At 40.1% G+C, this 19,095-nt stretch overlaps 1 protein-coding gene across 1 annotated transcript; it reads left to right on the top strand.

The window, feature by feature from the left end:
* The first annotated feature begins 15,418 nt into the window (after positions 1-15,418).
* On the top strand, positions 15,419-15,901 carry LOC142612063 (uncharacterized). The gene has a single exon (XM_075784194.1). The coding sequence runs from the start codon at positions 15,419-15,421 to the stop codon at positions 15,899-15,901; it is 483 nt and encodes a 160-aa protein (XP_075640309.1).
* The last annotated feature ends 3,194 nt before the right edge of the window (positions 15,902-19,095 follow it).

Here is a 19,095-nt window from a genome sequence, read left to right as displayed (position 1 = left end):
TAGAGTGAGTATGTATGAATTTGTCACGTCAATATCCATCTTTAGTGGGCCGGCAGTCAAACCCTTTTAATCAAATAATGATATCGGCTTGTTTAGTTCATTGGAGGTTTAATGGACTGATAGACTGTCAGGATGTAGCAAGTTCTCTTCAATATTTCATCCTTTAATGCCACAAAGGACATAAATTCATGGAAAACCACAAATGATTGTTTAGGGCTAGAAGAAAAAAAAAGTTAACAAGGAACCCAACTATCAATACACATCTTATGAATTTTTATGTAACGAAAGACGGAGCCAAGATTATTGTTTTGGATGGAAGGCACTTATCATTACACCACCAATGCTTAACTTCTAAAATTAAAAGCATTAAAAAAAAATTTTGACCATCCAAAAATAAGAAATATACTAAAATTCAAAACTAAATTAATATATGAGAACTAATTAGTACATATCAAGTATTAAAAAAATGTAAACAAAAAAAGTTACAAAATGATTATTTATTACTACATTTCTACTCAATTATTTTGATATATCAAATTAGAATTCAATTTTTTTTTTTTTTAAAAGCACAATAATCATCTATGATTTATTCTATATTAAATGTTACAACTATTTATCTTCCAATGTACAAATCAAAGTTTCTGTTAAAAGAACATCTTTTGTTTTTTTTTTTTTTTTTTTTTTTTTGTGAAACCCAACTTTGGCAATATTTATGACTAAAAATACTTGTTTCATAATTACAATAAAATTGAAAAGGTATATAGAAGAGTACCTATTCTATAAAGAAAATAGCGTTAATCTTGAAAGTTGAAATTATATTTATTATCATTATAACAAGCAAAAAACTAAAAATTAAGACAAAAACTAACAAGCACTCAAATAATCCTTTAGGTGAATATGTAACACATCACCCAAAACTTAAAGTCTCAAACTTTTAACTTTAGGTCAATAACATCAAACAAGCAAACTGTAATAGTTAATAAGTCAAGTGATTATCTTATATATAAAATTCTTTGACTACTTTTTCAATTTGAAATAATTAATTTTCTAACTTAATTGATACTTCCTAATACTTTTAACGGTTTGAAACATCCAAAATTTGAATCTTCCACTCCTAATTATTGATGTATAAAAAAAAATTTTTTAAAAAAAACCAAATATAAATAGGTCGGCTAATGATGGTATATGACTAGCCCAGCTAGTTGAATTTGCTGTATCCTACTAAGGTTAAGGTACAGTACTGACAGGAATACAACTACTCTGCCTATGCCCATTAATATGGGCGTGTATAAATTGGGGAGGTCCGATTCCACTTATTCTCTCGCCAGGCATGGCCCATTTAATAGAGTATTAAGGCATTTACAAAGGTAATCTTAATCCTCAGAGCATGAAAAAAAAAATGTAGAATTTAAATAATTTTGTCCAAAAATAACTTATGTGTATTGTGAGGTGCCGAGGACCCAGAAGCCCGAGGACCCGAGGAAGGGAAGGCTGACACGTAGCAAGTAAGATGATATAAAAGAATAGGGAAATTCACCTGACGATTCCCGAAGATGAGATGGCATGGACACTGGTGACGTAAGGGACGTATTGCACATATCTGAAGGTAGCAGTGTAACCTAGGAGATTGCATTGAATGATTGGCACCAACCTTTTTGGCCGCATTAATGAGAAGATACCAGCTTTGTCCGCTGCATTAATGAAGATATGACCTGAACAGTGTATAACGCAGAGTTGGAGTTTTGTTCTGTTACCGACAGACAGGTGTCGGGAGGAAAAACTTGATAGATGGCAAGGTGTAAGGTTGAGATGATAGGAGCGAATTATATAAATAGGGGCTGAAAGAGATGAAGGGGGGACTTTTGTTATTGGACCCTCTCTAACAAATATATTGTATAAGGATCTTTGATCAAGAAACTTGCAGTAGGCGTTTTAACGAGTTTGTGAATTTTAGGTCCTTATAATTGGCGCCGTCTGTGGGAACAACAACGTAGTATAGGAATAGATGGCTGAAGCGTACCAAGAGGGGGAGGAATCAATAAGTTCACGAAGCAGGGACGTAGCTGTAAGTCTCCAGCGTGACAAAGGGAAGGGACATACCTCAGGAGTGGTGAAAGCACATGATGGCGGTCAGGGGGCTGAGCAGCAATCACTGACTGAGGGACATATGTCTCGCGACGATGTATTACAACAAATGCAATCTGAGATAGCTTACTTACGCAAGAGCAATGATAGTAGGAAGCGGAGGCGCAAGAGTAATGCTAGCTCTTCCAGTGACAGTTCGGAAGCAAACCTCAGAGGAAGTGATCCCCCAGTATTTGAGCCTACTCGAAGTGTTACCCGTGTCAGTGTGTCTTCGGACGTTAGGGCAAAGCAGCAGAAGGAGACAAGGATGCCTGATACTGATGGGATATATCACGATGACGGGAATGATGCAATGGGTAAAGCCATGAGGCAAATTTCCAAATCCTCTTTTGTGGCCAAGATAAATAGGGCAAAGCTACCTCATAGGTTTTCACAACCCATCTTTACTATGTATAACGAGAGGACTGACCCTGTAGAGTATGTTAGTCATTTTAGTCAGAAGATGGCCGTTTATTCGAATAATGAGGCATTGATGTGTAGAGTTTTTCCCTCCAGTTTGGGGGCCGTGGCTATGAGGTGGTTTGATGCTTTGGTAGAAGGTTCTCTGAGGTCTTTTGAGGAATTGACTAGGGCATTTGGAGCAAAGTTCATAACTTGAACTAGGATTCCAAAACCCTTGGATTCTCTACTGTCTATGTCAATGAGGGAAGGCGAAACACTCAAAACCTACTCCGACCGATATTGGGAAACGTATAATGGGATTGATGGGGATGTGGAGAGTGTAGCTGTGAGAACTTTCAAGGTGGGTCTTCCCACGGAGCATGGGTTAAGGAAGTCTTTGACAATGAAGGCCGCGATAGATATGCGTCAGCTCATGGACCGGATAGATAAGTATAAACGGGTGGAAGAAGATCAAATGCAAAGCAAAGGAAAAATGAAAGGGTATCTGGAGAGAAAGGATCTTCGGGTAGGGGGGTTTCAAGGTAGTCGGCCCAAACGAGACTTTCCAAGCCATCCGAGGACCGCCGAGTCTCCTCTAATTAACTCATTATTTAAGGAACCCGTGCATCACATACTGGAGAAAATTCGGCATGAGCCATATTTTAGGCCACCCAACAAGATGAGTGGAGATGCATCCACGAGAAATCAAAACCTCCACTGCCATTACCATCAGGATAAGGGACACACCACGGAGGATTGTCGGACATTGCGCGATCATCTGAATCACTTGATTAAGGCTGGAAAGATCAATCATTTATTGGTTAATCCGGACGGGAAAGGGGGCCAGCAAGGCACTCGGAAATATTGGGGTCAGGCCCCTCAGCCATCGCTAGGCACTATTAACGTCATCTTGGCTCAGCCGAGAGGAGAGTTTGGGACACTTTCTCGGGTCATGACTATTCAAAACAGTTGTGGGAATGACGTCATGGACGAAAGTAATCAAGCCGATAAAAGGATGAAGTTCTCGGGGACGCCGGTATTGGGGTTTTCCGATAAGGACAAAGAGGGCACATATCAACCCTATGATGACGCTTTGGTGGTGACGGTTCGTATTGGGGGATATGATGTAAGGCGAGTCTTGGTGGATGATGGAAGTGGTGCAGAAATCATGTATCCTGATCTGTTTAATGGTTTGAAGTTGAAAGATGAAGATTTGGAAAAGTATGATCATCCGTTGGTCGATTTTGATGGGAAGCAGGTAATCCCACGAGGAATGATTAAGTTACCTGTACAGGTGGAAGGTTCCGAAGTACAGGTGAACTTCATAGTTGTTATGGCATACTCCCCGTACACGGCCATTTTGGCTAGACCATGGCTGCATGCAATGGAGGCAGTTTCATCTACTTTGCATGTGATGGTGAAGTACCCTATACGAGGGAACGTGGGAGTATTACGTGGCAGTCAAATGGTAGCCAGGCAATGTCTAACGTCTGCCACCATTCGAACGTGCCGAGGAGCGTTGGAAGGGGAAGTTCTTGAGACATCATAGCAATTAAAGGAGGTTGATCGGGAAGTCGGCCTGGATGAGGATGAGGGCTCTGCCGAGCAGCTAGACAGGGTAATTATTGGGGTAGATAAAGAAAAATATTTCCAAGTCGGGTCCAAGTTGCCGATACAGGAAAGGGAGGAGTTGGTTCAATTCTTGCGGGATAATATTGATGTTTTTGCATGGACGACTTATGACGTACCAGGAATTAATCCAGAAGTTATCTACCACCATTTGAATATTAACCCCCATGCAACGCCTAGACAGCAGCCTCCTCGGCGAGCATCTCAAGAGCATGCAGAGGCAGTTAAAGAGGAGATTGGTAAGCTAAAGCAAGCTGGTGCGATCAAAGAGATCTTCTATCCTGAGTGGCTGGCCAATACTGTCGTGGTAAAAAAGAAGAATGGGAAATGGAGAGTCTGTGTTGACTTTACAGATCTGAATAAGGCATGTCCCAAGGATCCCTTCCCTATACCCAGAATTGATCAATTGGTGGATGCAACTGTGGGGCACCCCAGAATGAGCTTCTTGGATGCATTTCAAGGGTATCATCAGATCCCTCTATCATTGAATGATCAGGAGAAAACGGCTTTTCGTGCCCCTAATGGTAACTACCATTACCGAGTGATGCCCTTTGGTCTAAAGAATGCAGGATCCACTTATCAACGGATGGTTACCAGAATGTTTGATGCGCAGTTGGGGCGTAATATGGAAGCTTATATCAATGACATGATAATTAAAAGTAAGAGGACAGAAGACCATTTGACAGATTTGCAGGAGACCTTCTCGGTGTTAAGAAAGTATAAGTTACGCTTGAATGCATCAAAGTGTTCCTTTGGAGTGGGCTTGGGAAAGTTTTTAGGGTACATGATTACCCATCGGGGAATTGAAGTTAATCCCGATCAGATTAAGGCTGTCTTAGGCTTGCATTCTCCTCGTAATCCGAAAGAAGTGCAGAAATTGGCTGGTATGATTGCAGCATTGAACAGGTTCATATCTTGGTCCGCAGACAGGTGCCGCCCATTTTATCGCCTTTTGCACAAGTGGAAAGATTTTCGGTGGACTGATGAATGCAACTTGGCTTTCGAGGACTTAAAGCAATACTTATCTAGACCACCAATATTATCAAGACCCGAGAAGGAAGAAGTGTTATATGCTTACCTAGGCGTCACAAATCATTCCGTAAGTCTTGTCTTAATACGAAATGATGATGGGGTCCAGAAACCAATATATTATATCAGCAAGTCTTTACAGGAAGTAGAACAGCGATATCTACTGTTGGAAAAAGCGCTTCTAGCCGTGGTGCATGCAACAAGGAAATTGCCCCATTACTTCCAAGCTCACACCGTAGTAGTACTCACTCAATTGCCTCTGCAAGCTATCATGAGGAATTCGGATTTCACGGGTCATGTAGCAAAGTGGGGAACCAAACTGGGAGCTTATGATATCAAGTATATGCCTCGGACAGCTATCAAAGGGCAAATCCTTGCCGACTTCGTGGCCGAGTTCACAGAAGGTCAGATTAACCATGAGGATACCATAATGACAGTAATGTCCATTGGGATGGAAAACGTCACTCCTTGGGAGGTCTACACAGATGGGGCATCAAATCAAAAAGGAGCCGAAGTTGGAGTTGTGCTAATATCTCCCGAAAAGCTAGTCATTGAGAAGTCATTAAGGTTGGGATTCTCGGCCACTAATAATGAGGCCGAGTACGAGGCTCTCTTGGTGGGCGCCCAAATGGTTAAACACTTGGGAGGAAAGGTAGTAAGGTTGTTTTGCGATTCCCGATTAGTGGTAGGACAAGTAAATGGAGAATTTGAGGCAAAAGATGAACGAATGAAAAGCTATCTTAAACGAGTCCAAGGGGTGTTGGGTTTGTTTGAGAGTTTCAAGATACAACAAGTCCCAAGAGGACATAACGCTCATGCTGATTCATTAGCAATGTTAGCCACTTCACTGGGTTCGAAGTTACCGCGTATGGTCATGGTGGAGGATTTACTGACCTCTAGCTTGACCAGCATCTCAGCAGTACGGGTTCACAGCGTTCATGTAGGCCCAAGCTGGATGGACCCAATTATAGCTTTCTTGCAGCACGGAATATTACCTGAAGATGGAACGATGGCCGAGAAGGTACGAAGAAGCGCTCCCCGTTACTGGCTATCAGAGGAGTAAAAACTTTATAGGCGTTCCTATACAGGGCCGTACCTGCTTTGCGTACATCCTGAAGCCGTGGAACCTTTGCTGGAAGAATTGCATGAAGGTGTGTGTGGGAGCCATACTGGAGGAAGATCATTAGCTCATAGAGCCATGACTCAAGGGTATTGGTGGCCAAGCATGCAGAGAACCTCTCAAGATTATGCCAAGAAATGTGATCAATGTCAAAGATTCGCACCAAACATACATCAACCAGGAGGTAACTTAAATCCGTTGTCCAGCCCATGGCCCTTCGCTAAGTGGGGTTTAGATATCGTCGGACCTTTTTCTCGGGCAACGAGTAATAGGAGATGGCTCATTGTCGGCACGGATTACTTCACGAAATAGGTAGAGGCCGAGCCATTAGCCAACATTACGGATGTGGATGCGAAGAAGTTCATCTGGAAAAATATTATAACTCGCTTCGAAGTCCCTCATACCTTGATTTCTGATAATGGGCTTCAATTTGATAGCAAGGCTTTCCGGCGGTACTGCGCAGAAATGGGAATAAGAAATGGATATTCAACACCGTCCTATCCTCAAGGAAATGGTCAGGCCGAAGCAACAAATAAAGTCATCTTGGCAGGTTTGAAGAAACGATTGGATGATGCTAAAGGAGGCTGGGTAGAAGAATTACCTCATGTATTATGGGCTTATCGCACTACACCCTGAAGATCGACAGGCGAGACTCCCTTTTCAATGACGTATGGAATGGAAGCTATAATACCATTAGAATCGGGTTTTCCCACCTTGAAGTCCGACCAGTATGACGAGGCAAGCAATCACGAGAGGATGTATGATTGTTTGAATACTACTGAGGAAAGGAGAGAAATAGCCAATGTGAAGATGGGCAGCTATCAGCATAAGCTTAAGCAGACATACGATAAGGGAGTTAGGTCCAGGCCCTTGGTACCAGGAGACTTGGTACTGAGAAAAGTAGTGGGGGTAGCAAAAAATCCTGCTTGGGGAAAGTTGGGTCCTAATTGGGAGGGGCCGTATAAAATTACCTCAATAACAGGTATAGGGGCTTATCGTTTAGAAGATCTAGATGGAAGGGTGATTCCTCGCCCTTGGAATGTAAATAATTTACGACATTATTATTATTGAGAAAAGAACCTCTTTTTGTGCTAAAAGATGTGTATGTGTGATTTCCATTCGTATCAATTCAGCATCAATCAAAACACAAGTGTTAAACTGACCTTAGTTCTTGTTCGGCTCCTCGGGCCACAAGTCTAAGAGAAATTAATCACTTGCAAAAACACAAGTGTTAAATTGACCTTAGTTCTTGTTCGGCTCCTCGGGTCACAAGTCTAAGAGAAGTTAACCACTTGCACAAATATAAGTGCAAAATTGATTTTTGTTCTTCTTCGGTTCCGCAGACCATAATTCAATAGTCATAAATCCAACAAGATCAAGGCTAAGGACTCTCAAGCAGCAAAGCATTAGCATAAACAAACCATTAAGCCTTGTCGCTCGTTAGCATATTGAACTTCATGCCTTCTTTTTCAAACGTCAAAAAGGGTTAGGTGGTGAAATTATGGTGCCCAGGTTAAGCTTTCTGTGTTTCTTAAAGTCACAAGTATAATGAACAACTTTGAAGTCATATTATGATTGTTAATTTAAGCAAGCCTTTATCTGGATGCGTACAAGGTGACAGTTAGATGGAAGCGCATTGCAATAAGAGTTGTGCATGACACAAAAGGAGAAAGGCTAATGTTAATTTCTTAAAAAGTATTTGTTACAAAAATGGGGCAATCATATAACCCCTTACATCCGCAAATAAAAAAAGAGAAGAGGATAATAACAAAAGAATGACTAAGCAACAGGCTGCTTGTCTTTTCTTTTTTCTGATTCTTTATCTTTTTTCTTCTTTTTTGGCTCTTCAGCCACATCACCCTCAGTTACTTCTTCCACGGGCTGGGCTGTGGGAGAGGGGTCTTTTGTGGCTACTGCATCAGAAGGATTAGGAGTAGAGATGTGCACTGCAGGATCACTTATCGCCGTTGGGGGAGCGGGAGCTAAGCGCAATGCTGGGGGATAGTAAATGTTATCGGGAGCTCGGAGTACAGCGTCAGCATCTACCCCAGCAGCGTCTAAAGCACAGCCCCACACCTCCGAGCAGAACGCTCTGGCGACCCCTCTAAGTTGGGCAGTTAAGCTGTCAGAGGCTTTCTTCATTCCAGCATCGTACGCCGCTTGCTCAGCAGCGACCTGTTCCTGCTCCTTGGTAGCCAGCAATCCTTGCACTTGTTTGAGCTCGACAACAGTGAGGGCGAGTCTGCTTTGAGCCTGTTTTTGGGCCTCAAGAGCAAGATTTGCTTGCGACTCATAACTTTTCAGGGCCGACTCAGCATTCTTGTGAGCTTTTTCTACCTCGAACAGGCGAGTGAGGGTCTCTTTTAAATTTAACTCGGCCTCTTTTTGTGCCTTCACTGCCGCCTCGGCATTATAATCAGCTTTTCGGGCAAGATCCAATGAGTGATCTACCCACTCCTCAGCCATAAATGAAGCCTGGACCGCCTATGATATATTCGAATTAATAGAGTTAGTCATAATAAAGAGTTAAACTCATAAATGGAATTTGCAAAGACTTAGAGAATACCTTGGCTAAATCCTGTTTTAAAGACAGGAAAACTTCTCTCTTGCGGAAGGACCGCAACTCGGCCATATCTTCGGGAAGGCATAGAGCCTTCTCCAAACACTCGGCCACCAGGCTCGAGCTTCCCTTCTTTGGGTCCCTCAAGTTAGCATCATCCAAAATCGGGCTACCCGAGCTGAGGGTGAAGTTGGGTCGCTAGGCTGACGCCTTCTTTGTAGACTCACTACTGGGGTCCTTCGACGAACCAGTAGGAGCAGCTTTTTTAGAAAGGGCTTTCCCAGCCCTGGTATCTTTAGTGGAAAGGTCAACACTTTCCCCTTCTTCGATTTCTATCACGTTTTTGCTACTTTGGCCTCTCTTTCATTTTTTTTCCGCCACCTCCGAGGAAGGTGCACGGGTAGCGGCCGGAGTAACTGGACGAGGTGGGACCGGAATCGCCGGAGAAGAGTCGCCTGCATGCGCCTGCAGTAAAGCCAACAGGTCGGGCTCTTTCTCTTGAAAACCCATTGTACTGGTTGATGGATTGGAGCTAGAAGGAGCGTCTGGACGGTAGAACACTTCAAAATCCTGCTCGGTCACCTCGGGAGGATTTGGCTCGGGCGTGGCAACTCTCTCCTCAGCGGCAAGATTAGCAGCTTGGTCCAAAGGAGGATAAAGCAATTGCGCGGCAAGAGGAGCAGGAAGTTGTGCGTCTTGAGTTCCTGCAGGTGGAGGTGCGGGCAGTAGGAATCCCGGGGCCGCAACGTCAATTTGAGCAAGGCGTAGATCCCTTGCTCTTATTACGTTCTTCGGGCTTTGGAAACGTTTGGTGGATGGGGTGTATCCGAGGATGATGTGGGCTGCTCGGAGTTGTCCGTCCCGGTGTATAAATATCTCTGATCGAAGAATCCTGTTCAGATCGGCACGGTTCACAGCAGACAAGTTCAGAGCGGTATGATAATCGTTTGTAATAAGGAACGAAATCGTTAAGAATAAATACGTTAGAGTAGTACAAAGCACATAAAAGGAATTTGGTTAAATCCTAAGTACTAAGTTAGTCCTCGGGAACCCTACCTGGCACCCCTTCTTGGGTAGGGCAGTGTAAACCGTCATGCCAATTGCCCGAGATGACAAGGTAATCTTCATCCATCCCTTTGCTTGAATCAGGTAGACAAGAAATCAACCTAACGGAGGGGATCCTACACTTCATATAGTATTTAGTTCTGTCCCCTTTTTGACAGTTATATACCCAATTTACATCCTGCCAGGTTAGATTGGTCCCCATTTTTCGGTTAAGGGCGTTTATACATCCTAAAATTCTAAGGATGTTTGGGGAACATTGCGAGGGGGTAAGCCTATAGTTTATTAGAAAGTCCCTAGTTACTCTACCCATAGGAATTTCCATACCCCCCTCGATAAAGGCAATCATCGGAATCAAAACGGATTCAGGAGGCCGAGACACGAGTGGAATCTCTTCTTCCTCACAGTACGTAATATCTACATCATCGGGAATCCTATATCAGTTTTTAAAGGCGGCTTTCGCCTCATCTGTGTTTACTAGCTTAGCGTACCTACCCATTAATCCCCGCGGCAAGAAGAGAAAAGCAAGCAAATAGAGAGAAACGAAAGGAAAATGAACACACCTCTGAAGATCGCTTAAAGATGGTCCTCGGGAGCTCACTCTTCTTTCAATCCTTCAGAATGCCAAAATGAGCTTCATCCAGCCAAAAGGTTTGCTTTTATAGGGGTGGGGTAAAAAAAAATAAGAGCGGTAACTTTCCCGCTCATAATTGAAAGCGGGATCTGAACCGTACATTACCCATCCAGCCGTAGAACGTGAGCGGGAAAAGAAACGCCAGATTCCATAAATGCTCCATTGTGGGATACGAGGCGCCAGACGCGGGTCATGGGGCAGTGAAAAGACGTCTGTACGTGTGAAAACAAGGGGACAGGTAAGAAGCGTGTATGCAAAGTTAAAACTTGGTTATTAATTTATGATTAATAGCTCAAGTGTTGAAGGGGCTGTTGTGAGGTGCCGAGGACCCAGAAGCCCGAGGACCCGAGGAAGGGAAGGCTGACACGTAGCAAGTAAGATGATATAAAAGAATAGGGAAATTCACCTGACGATTCCCGAAGATGAGATGGCATGGACACTGGTGACGTAAGGGACGTATTGCACATATCTGAAGGTGGCAGTGTAACCTAGGAGATTGCATTGAATGATTGGCACCAACCTTTCTGGCCGCATTAATGAGAAGATACCAGCTTTGTCCGCTGCATTAATGAAGATATGACCTGAACAGTGTATAACGCAGAGTTGGAGTTTTGTTACTGCAGAACGGCAGTGTCGGGAGGAAAAACTTGATAGATGGCAAGGTGTAAGGTTGAGATGATAGGAGCGAATTATATAAATAGGGGCTGAAAGAGATGAAGGGGGGACTTTTGTTGTTGGACCCTCTCTACCAAATATATTGTATAAGGATCTTTGATCAAGAAACTTGCAGTAGGCGTTTTAACGAGTTTGTGAATTTTAGGTCCTTACATGTATAATTATATAAATTTATAAATTTATTATAATAACCGTATAAATTTATACTTATATTATTCATTTTGTATTAAGTTGTTTATTATTTTTTTACATATCTCGAGGACAAAGGAGGAGAATGGATGGTGGTGTTTGTGTACGAAGAAAGAAAAATAATTAAATAAATTTAAAAAAATTGATATTTGAATGAAATGTAATATAAAATAAATAATTTGATGTGGAATATTTTAAAAAGTAAGCATATAAAATAGAACAAGTATATTCTTATAATAAAATGGACCACAAATTTTGGACTAAACCGAAGAAATTGGCATATTCCTACAAACGTTTGTCACATGTACCTTAACTGACCATGCATTCTTTAACGGGAAAACTTAAAAGAGAAGGAAAGAGGGTTGTTGTGCACTTCTTTCTAATGGACATTTTATATGAATCTTTACGTAACATGAGGGACATTTCTATTGCGTCTTCTCCTACCAAATTCTAAAACCTCCAGCAAAGTTGGTCCAAGTCCGCTAACTACCTTAAATAATTATAGGTGCACTCACATGGTAGATGGCAATATTGTGTGTCCCTACTAGCTAGATTCACTCAAAAAATTAAACAGACTTGTAGGTAGCTGAAGCGAGGACCCTCTTCTCCATTTCCCCCCAAATTAAAGTCCAAATTAATGTCATAATATGTTTATGAAAATTATAAAAGCTACCAACGAGCCATCAGGACCTCAATCTTTTACAGTAGCTTTATAAACCCAACTGGGTTAAATTACCAGTTCTCACCAATTATCCCAGAAAATTGTCCAACAAAGTGAGGGCCAAACTTTATTACAACATCATGTGGTGTCATGCACCTGGGCAACAAGTGAGGGAACAAGTCAAAATTTAGAGGAACACGCAAACTGTAGTAGTCACAGGCAGAGGTCAACATTGGATATGAATTCGCTAACATGATTGTGATTTGTGTACCTCTCTCTCTCTCTCTAGTCTCTACAATAAAACTTAGAATATTGTATTTGTAGGCTCCAAATTCCAGAACTTCTAATAAGCTTTACAGCTTTAAGCTTTTTAGTATAATAGAAGGAAAAGTGTTTTATTTTCTACAAATAGGTGGTAGTCCACTGCTCATTTACACTGGTCTTGCATGTTGTGCTAGATAACTGTCCGTGATAAGCTGCAGAAGATCGAGAAAGCCAACAGGGAATGGTCAAATTATACATATATATATGGTGGAAGATATTTGTACAACAACTAAAACAGTCAAAACTAGAAAAAAAGAAAAAAGGATATGTAGATGGGACATGCAAATCTTGGCATGTGCAGCAGCTATCGGATCTCGTGTACGGGCCCCAATACAGCTTTGCATGTTCAGTTGTGCAGTACGTGAGGAGATCATGATGTCGACGTCGCTTCCCGGCCTGCTTGGCTTGTTTGACTTTCTTTTTGATGAACTTCTTCTCCTCCTTTTCTTTTGGTAGTTCAACTTCAATGTTGATGGGGGGCTAAGAGAATTTTTGGATAGTAACCTATTAGTCTAATATTACTATCTATTACTTATTAGCACCGCACTGATTTATTTATTATGAGTGTGTTCTTCATTTGTTGGAAAAGTTGATTGGGAATACAGTATTATGCATGCAAAGAATTCTAGTCCCACTGCATCCCGCACAATGATTTTAACTTTTTCACTCAATTATCTAGATTTCAGCGAGTAGAGATGTGTAATATCCAGATTATATATAAATTGATTGGATTTGACATAAAGTATTTTTACCAACGACATAAACTTTCATATGCGCCGAACCATGTGTTACAGAGAGAGAGGGTGCATAATCCTGGCGCAGGAGATATATTTCTATTCTAAGGGTAGGGGTGTGCATTCAACCCATCAACCCGTCAAAATTTACTCAATTCAATTCAATTTGTTAAATTTGGTTGGTTTTTAGGCCTTGATGGATTGGGTTGGGTTTGGATCATAAAATTTCAAACCCATCAAATCCAACTTGACCCACCCATATATTTAATATATATATATATATATATATATATTTATTTATTTATTTAAAATATACTATATAATTAATAAATTTTTTAAAATAACTAACTTTTCTTATTCTATATAAAAGCCAATTATTTCACACAAATCCTAGTAAATTACTATTGTTGTTTAGTCATTAGTGTTGTTTGCCTTTAAGGAGTTACATTAATACTAATCTTTGAGTTTTTTTTTAATATATTTATATTTATATTTTTTTCTACTCAATTTAATAATAATAATAATAAAATTTTCCAACCCATGGGTTCAACCCGACCCTTGTGGGTTGGGTTGGGTTAGGATGGACTTATGTGATGGGTTGGGTTGAATTTTTTTTGACCCACTATGGTGGGTTGGGTCAAAAAATTCCCTCAACTCGACCCAACCCGACCCATGCACACCCCTACTAAGGGGCATGTTTAGTATATTCTAGGACGTGTTAATCATTTTGAGAAATAACACAAATCGTTGTAGTTAACGGCTTATAACTTGTAACATGTAAATTGCTATGAAATATATAACAAGTTTAATGTAGAGGTTGAACTATTTTCTTACCTAATTGTTTAATAACTCTCTACACATTGTTTTTCTTTTCCATTAAACATTCACATCAAATATTCTAAAATAGCTAAAATATTATTTTACATCCAAAACCCTAAAAAAAAAAAAAAAAAACCCCACTATATTAATGGTGTCAAAATATTTAAAATCTAGTTACACTAAAGTGCCATGAATGAAATTTTTTACTAAAACTAGATGGTAAACATATAAAATATTATTTAAATGAAAGTTTCAGAAAGAGAGAAAAAGAAATATAAATAATATATATATGAAGTGATAAAAGATAAAGTATTTAATATTGGGTGTATTATAAAATGATGCGTTAAAATGGATAAAACAATTTTTTTTAAATTGCTAAAAGCTAAATTTGTTAAAACCTTTTGATATGAATGCTTGAAGTATATAGCAGCTCATCCGTCAACATAAAAACCGACAATCGTAGTCTAAATGATCTCAGCCATTACGTAAAACATGTCTTGGGTCATGGATAAAATAAAAATCTGATTCTAGATTCTATTGCCAAGAAAAGGGGTAGCTTTAATAATTCAATTAGTTGCAACTGTCCGCCAGCATGACACTTCGAGTTTGAAAATTACAGCAAGTTGAAAGAGTAAAACATCATTATAGGTCACATATTGAATTGACCCAATTTTGTCAATGGCAGTCTGATTAATGAATTAATTCAATTACTGTTTGGAAATTACAATTGACTTCAAGGACTCAACAGGGATTAAAGGGTAGCTTTCATTGTGTTCCAAAACTTTAAATTCCTTTAAGTAGACAAATCACTTTTCTGTTTGCTCCAAGTGCCGGCAAAATCAGAAGCTCTAAAGGAATGTTTAGCCAATCCATTGGAGCGAAAACGGAGAAAATTAAGCTCTAAATCTTATTACCCTTATGTTCATCTTCTTTTTTATCATCAAGCCTTAATATTCATCTTTTTAAGATGAAATAACTATACAAGTCATTGGCATGTCTCAACCTAAAAACTATGATAACTCCTATCAACACCATTCCCCCCTTTTCTCTCTCTCTCTCTCTCTGTCTCTCTCTAAAAGTCTAAAATGAGTAACACAATAAGAAGTAACTTTTTCCATACTCTTGAAACTTCTTGCTTGTAACCAAGCCAGATTTATGATAATATGATAAATTACTAATTGCTACAAAAAAACTTAAACTATTAGATTTTCAATATTTTAAATTGGGGGTGGAGTGGAGTGGAAACACAGTAGTCATGGATGAACTAACAAACCATTGCAATTGTTTGTCAATTTCGGACAAAGAAGGGCCAACCTTCGATCTTGAGGAGGAGATGGCTACGCCAAAATTCATCACTGCTAGCAAATTCTTCACAAGACGAGCTCTAAATATGGAAGCTATTGCTTCGACTTTTCAGCCTTTGTAGATATCAAAAAATGATTTTAAAGTTAAGAATATGGGGAACCACATAGTCCACTTCATTTTTGATAACAAACTTGAAGTTGATACCATTCTTGCGAATGAGCCTTGGAGCTTTGACAAACACCTCATGGTGTTGCAACGATATGACAAGGACATGCCAGTTGAAGAATTAACATTCAATTGTACATCCTTTTGGGTGCAGGTACACAACATTCCTGTGAGATTCATGAATCAAAAGGTCGCAAAAGGAATTTGTAGCAATGTTGGTACGATCATTAAGAAGTCTAAAACAGAGGTGGAGGGTGGTAGTTTTATGAGGGTCCGGGTTAGGATGGACATTACTATTCCACTAAGCCGAGGAAGGATGGTGTCACTAGGGCAAGGAAAGGAACTATGGGTCTCGTTTAAGTACGAGTGCCTACCAAACATCTGCTATTGGTGCGGCTATCTTAACCATGACAATAAGGACTGTGAAGCTTGGTTAGAAAGTGAAGGGTCCCTCAAAGTTGAAGACTAGCAGTTTGGACCTTGGCTATGTGCAGCTTCTGCTAGTCGAGCACGAAAAAACATAGTCACTATTCCAAGTTTGTTTAAGAAGATGAAAGGAAGTACTTCCACTCCAAAGGCTCCGATCCCTCTAAGGTGAGCTCAGGCAGACACCACGATGGTTCAGCCACCACAAAGAGTATCGTCTGACGTGGAAAAGAATCAAATCGAATCTTCAATGACACAATTAATGGGATCAGTTACAGCCGGAACAAGTAATTGCTCCCCTGACTTTATGCAACAACCTAATCATGCAGAGCCGTTGGTGAATGGAAATAATGATTTGAAGAATGACATATCAGTTAATGAGGCACGAAATGACACGCCTCCCCATTCAATCCGACTTTAATACCTCCTCAAAAGGTATCCAATCCTATTATTACTCCTACTGAATCGTTTCACCAAGATTCTTTCCTTTCTAAGCTTGCCGAGATTGATGAGGGTTTATCAAAATTAAATGTCGTGTCAACTCTTAATTCTAAGGTTACAAGGAAAGTGCATTCAATCCATGTAATTAATGAGAAACTTAAGGAAACGGCTATGGTTTGCCAAGGTCAGGGGTCCGAAAATCGTGCAACACTATGGGCAGAAGCAATTGGGAAACAGGAAAAAAATTCTCGCATCAATAAGGGACATGGAAACGAGTGATCAATCCAGATGTATCAAGAAACACCAACAGAACTACAAGCAAGGAAGACTCGGTGCTATCAACAAAAAGAATTCATGAGGAGCTCTCTTATCCCAATGGTTTACCAAGCAAAAAACGTATGGTTTTCATTGAGATTAACCCTACTACACTAGCAAAGGCTGATGATTAGCCCCACCCATCACAATGAGTCTCTTAGTTTGGAACTGTTGTGTGCTTGGAAACCCATGTATAGTGAAGGAGCTTGGAGATTACATCCAGGCAAAAGGTCCTACTGTTGTGTTTTTAGCCGAGACATGGACAGATGATGTAAGGCTCGATCAAGTGTTACGTAATTTCAATTTCAAAAATAAGTGGTCAATTGAAACTGGCAATAGAGGCGGTGGTTTGGTTCTGTTGTGGAAGGAGGAGATTCAAATCACAGTGGAAGACTCGTCGAAATTTTGTATTGATGTACTTGTGGAAAAGAATACCCCATAGGAGTGGCGATTCACAAGTTTCTATGGTGAACTGGTTATAACTAGAAGACATGAGGCATGGTCCAAGCTTGAACCCTTAATGATAAACCACACATTCCTTGGATGTGTGTGGGGGATTTCAACAAAATCACTAGACAAGAAGAAAAGGTGGGAGGAGCAATCTGTGCACACAGTCAAATGCAAGCTTTCTGGGATGTTATTAAAGAATGCGGATTTATGGATTTGGGTTTCATTGGGCCAAATTTCACATGGAGCAAACATTATACCGATGGACACTCAATATGGGAGAGACTTGATCGCAGACTAGCTACTAACCAATGGTTCATGAAGTATCCTGGCACTCAAGTCCACCATCTACCTTGCCTTTCCTCAGATCATAGCCCTTCTCTTATCAACCCAACAGGTATTCAAATTCCATCATACAAGAAACCATTTCTTGAGGAAGCTAAACTCATCAAGAAAATACCTTTGTCGAGACATCCAACAGAGGACAAGTTGTTTTGGCCATGGACCCAAAGTGGGCAATATTCTTGCAAATCTGGATACCGATTTTTGAAGATGGAGGAAAAAGAGGAAGGGAATGAGGTAGCACATACTGAAGATAAAAAATTCTAGCGATGCATTTGGAATTATGAGTTCCAAATAAAATCAAAAACTTCATGTGGCGAGCCTGTCATGATTCCATTCCTACAAAAACAAACCTGAAGCAGAGACATATAACGATCAACTCGTTGTGTGAAAGGTGTTTAAGTGATGAGAAAACACATTTACATGCATTGTGGTTATGCAAAGAACTCAGCTCGATATGGTCTTCATTGGAATGGAGGTCTCGATAAAACTCAAGCGTCACAAACTTCAAGGAGCTGCTCTCATAGATACTCAATAATCAAGGTAACCCGGAGCTATTAGCAATGATAATATGGGGAATTCAGCACCAGCGAAATAAAGTTCGCAATCACAAACCTTGCCACACCTCAGACCAGCTCGCTTCTCAGGCGAAAGATAAGTTGGTTGAATTCCTAGCTGTACTCCCACCTACACCTCTAGCGGTACCGAGACCGAAGGCGAGATGGAAGCCACTAGACACAAGTTTCTTCAAAATAAACTTTGATGGAGAAATCTTTAGAAATGAAAATAAAAGTGGCATAGGTGTTGTTGTTTGAGACCACACAAGTTCCATCATAGTGTCACTATCTCAACATATATCCCCATCACTCCAACCAGCTGAAATTGAGGCAATTGCAGTTGCACAGGCTCTGGAATTTGGACAGGAAATAGGCATAAGTGAAGCGGTTCTTAAAGGCGACTCAGTGCCGATTATGGATTCCTTGAAGGCAAGGAGAAATACAATTGCTTCAGTGGAAGCCCTAATTTAGGATGCCATTGTTTTTTGTAGTTTATTCTCAAAATTGCTATACTCTCATTGCAGAAGAAACGGCAATAAATTAGCACATAGTCTAGCTAAATACTCGATAAATGTTCTTGATTATGTAGCATGGATGGAGGAAGTTCCCCATCCTTTACTATCTGTAGCCCAACATGATTTAGCCAATTTGGCCAACCAAGTTCAATAAAGTTTCAAAGTTCTTTCTCAAAAAAAAAAAAAAAACTCTTGATCTCTTACTCCGATTCTATGATAAATTACTAATTGTTTTAGAAGTTAAAGTTGAGCAAAAATGGTAAACTTAATCACTTGACAATAATTTTAACAAGCTCGACAAAAGAATTTTTTTTGTTATGTTTGTTTATTTAACAAATGAGCCAACTTCAAGCTCAAATTTTGACTCAACTATTAAATGAGTCAAACCTAGACATAATAATATATTCATGAATATACTCATCACTCTAAGGCCCAATTTAAATATATATATATATATATATATATATATATATATATATATATATATAACTTGATATTGGATCACATTAGTTTGTAAATAAGTTCCTAATATATAAACTATTAAATTTTAAATTATTGGTAATCGAAATAAATTCCTAAGAGCCTTGTTAACTTAAGTGGCACGGAGACACCCAAGATTT

The sequence above is a fragment of the Castanea sativa genome, chromosome 10, assembly GCF_040712315.1.
Source record: "Castanea sativa cultivar Marrone di Chiusa Pesio chromosome 10, ASM4071231v1".
Taxonomy (NCBI): Eukaryota; Viridiplantae; Streptophyta; class Magnoliopsida; order Fagales; family Fagaceae; genus Castanea; species Castanea sativa.
The sequence above is the reverse complement of the archived record's forward strand: the minus strand, read 5'-3'. Positions and strand labels throughout refer to the sequence as shown.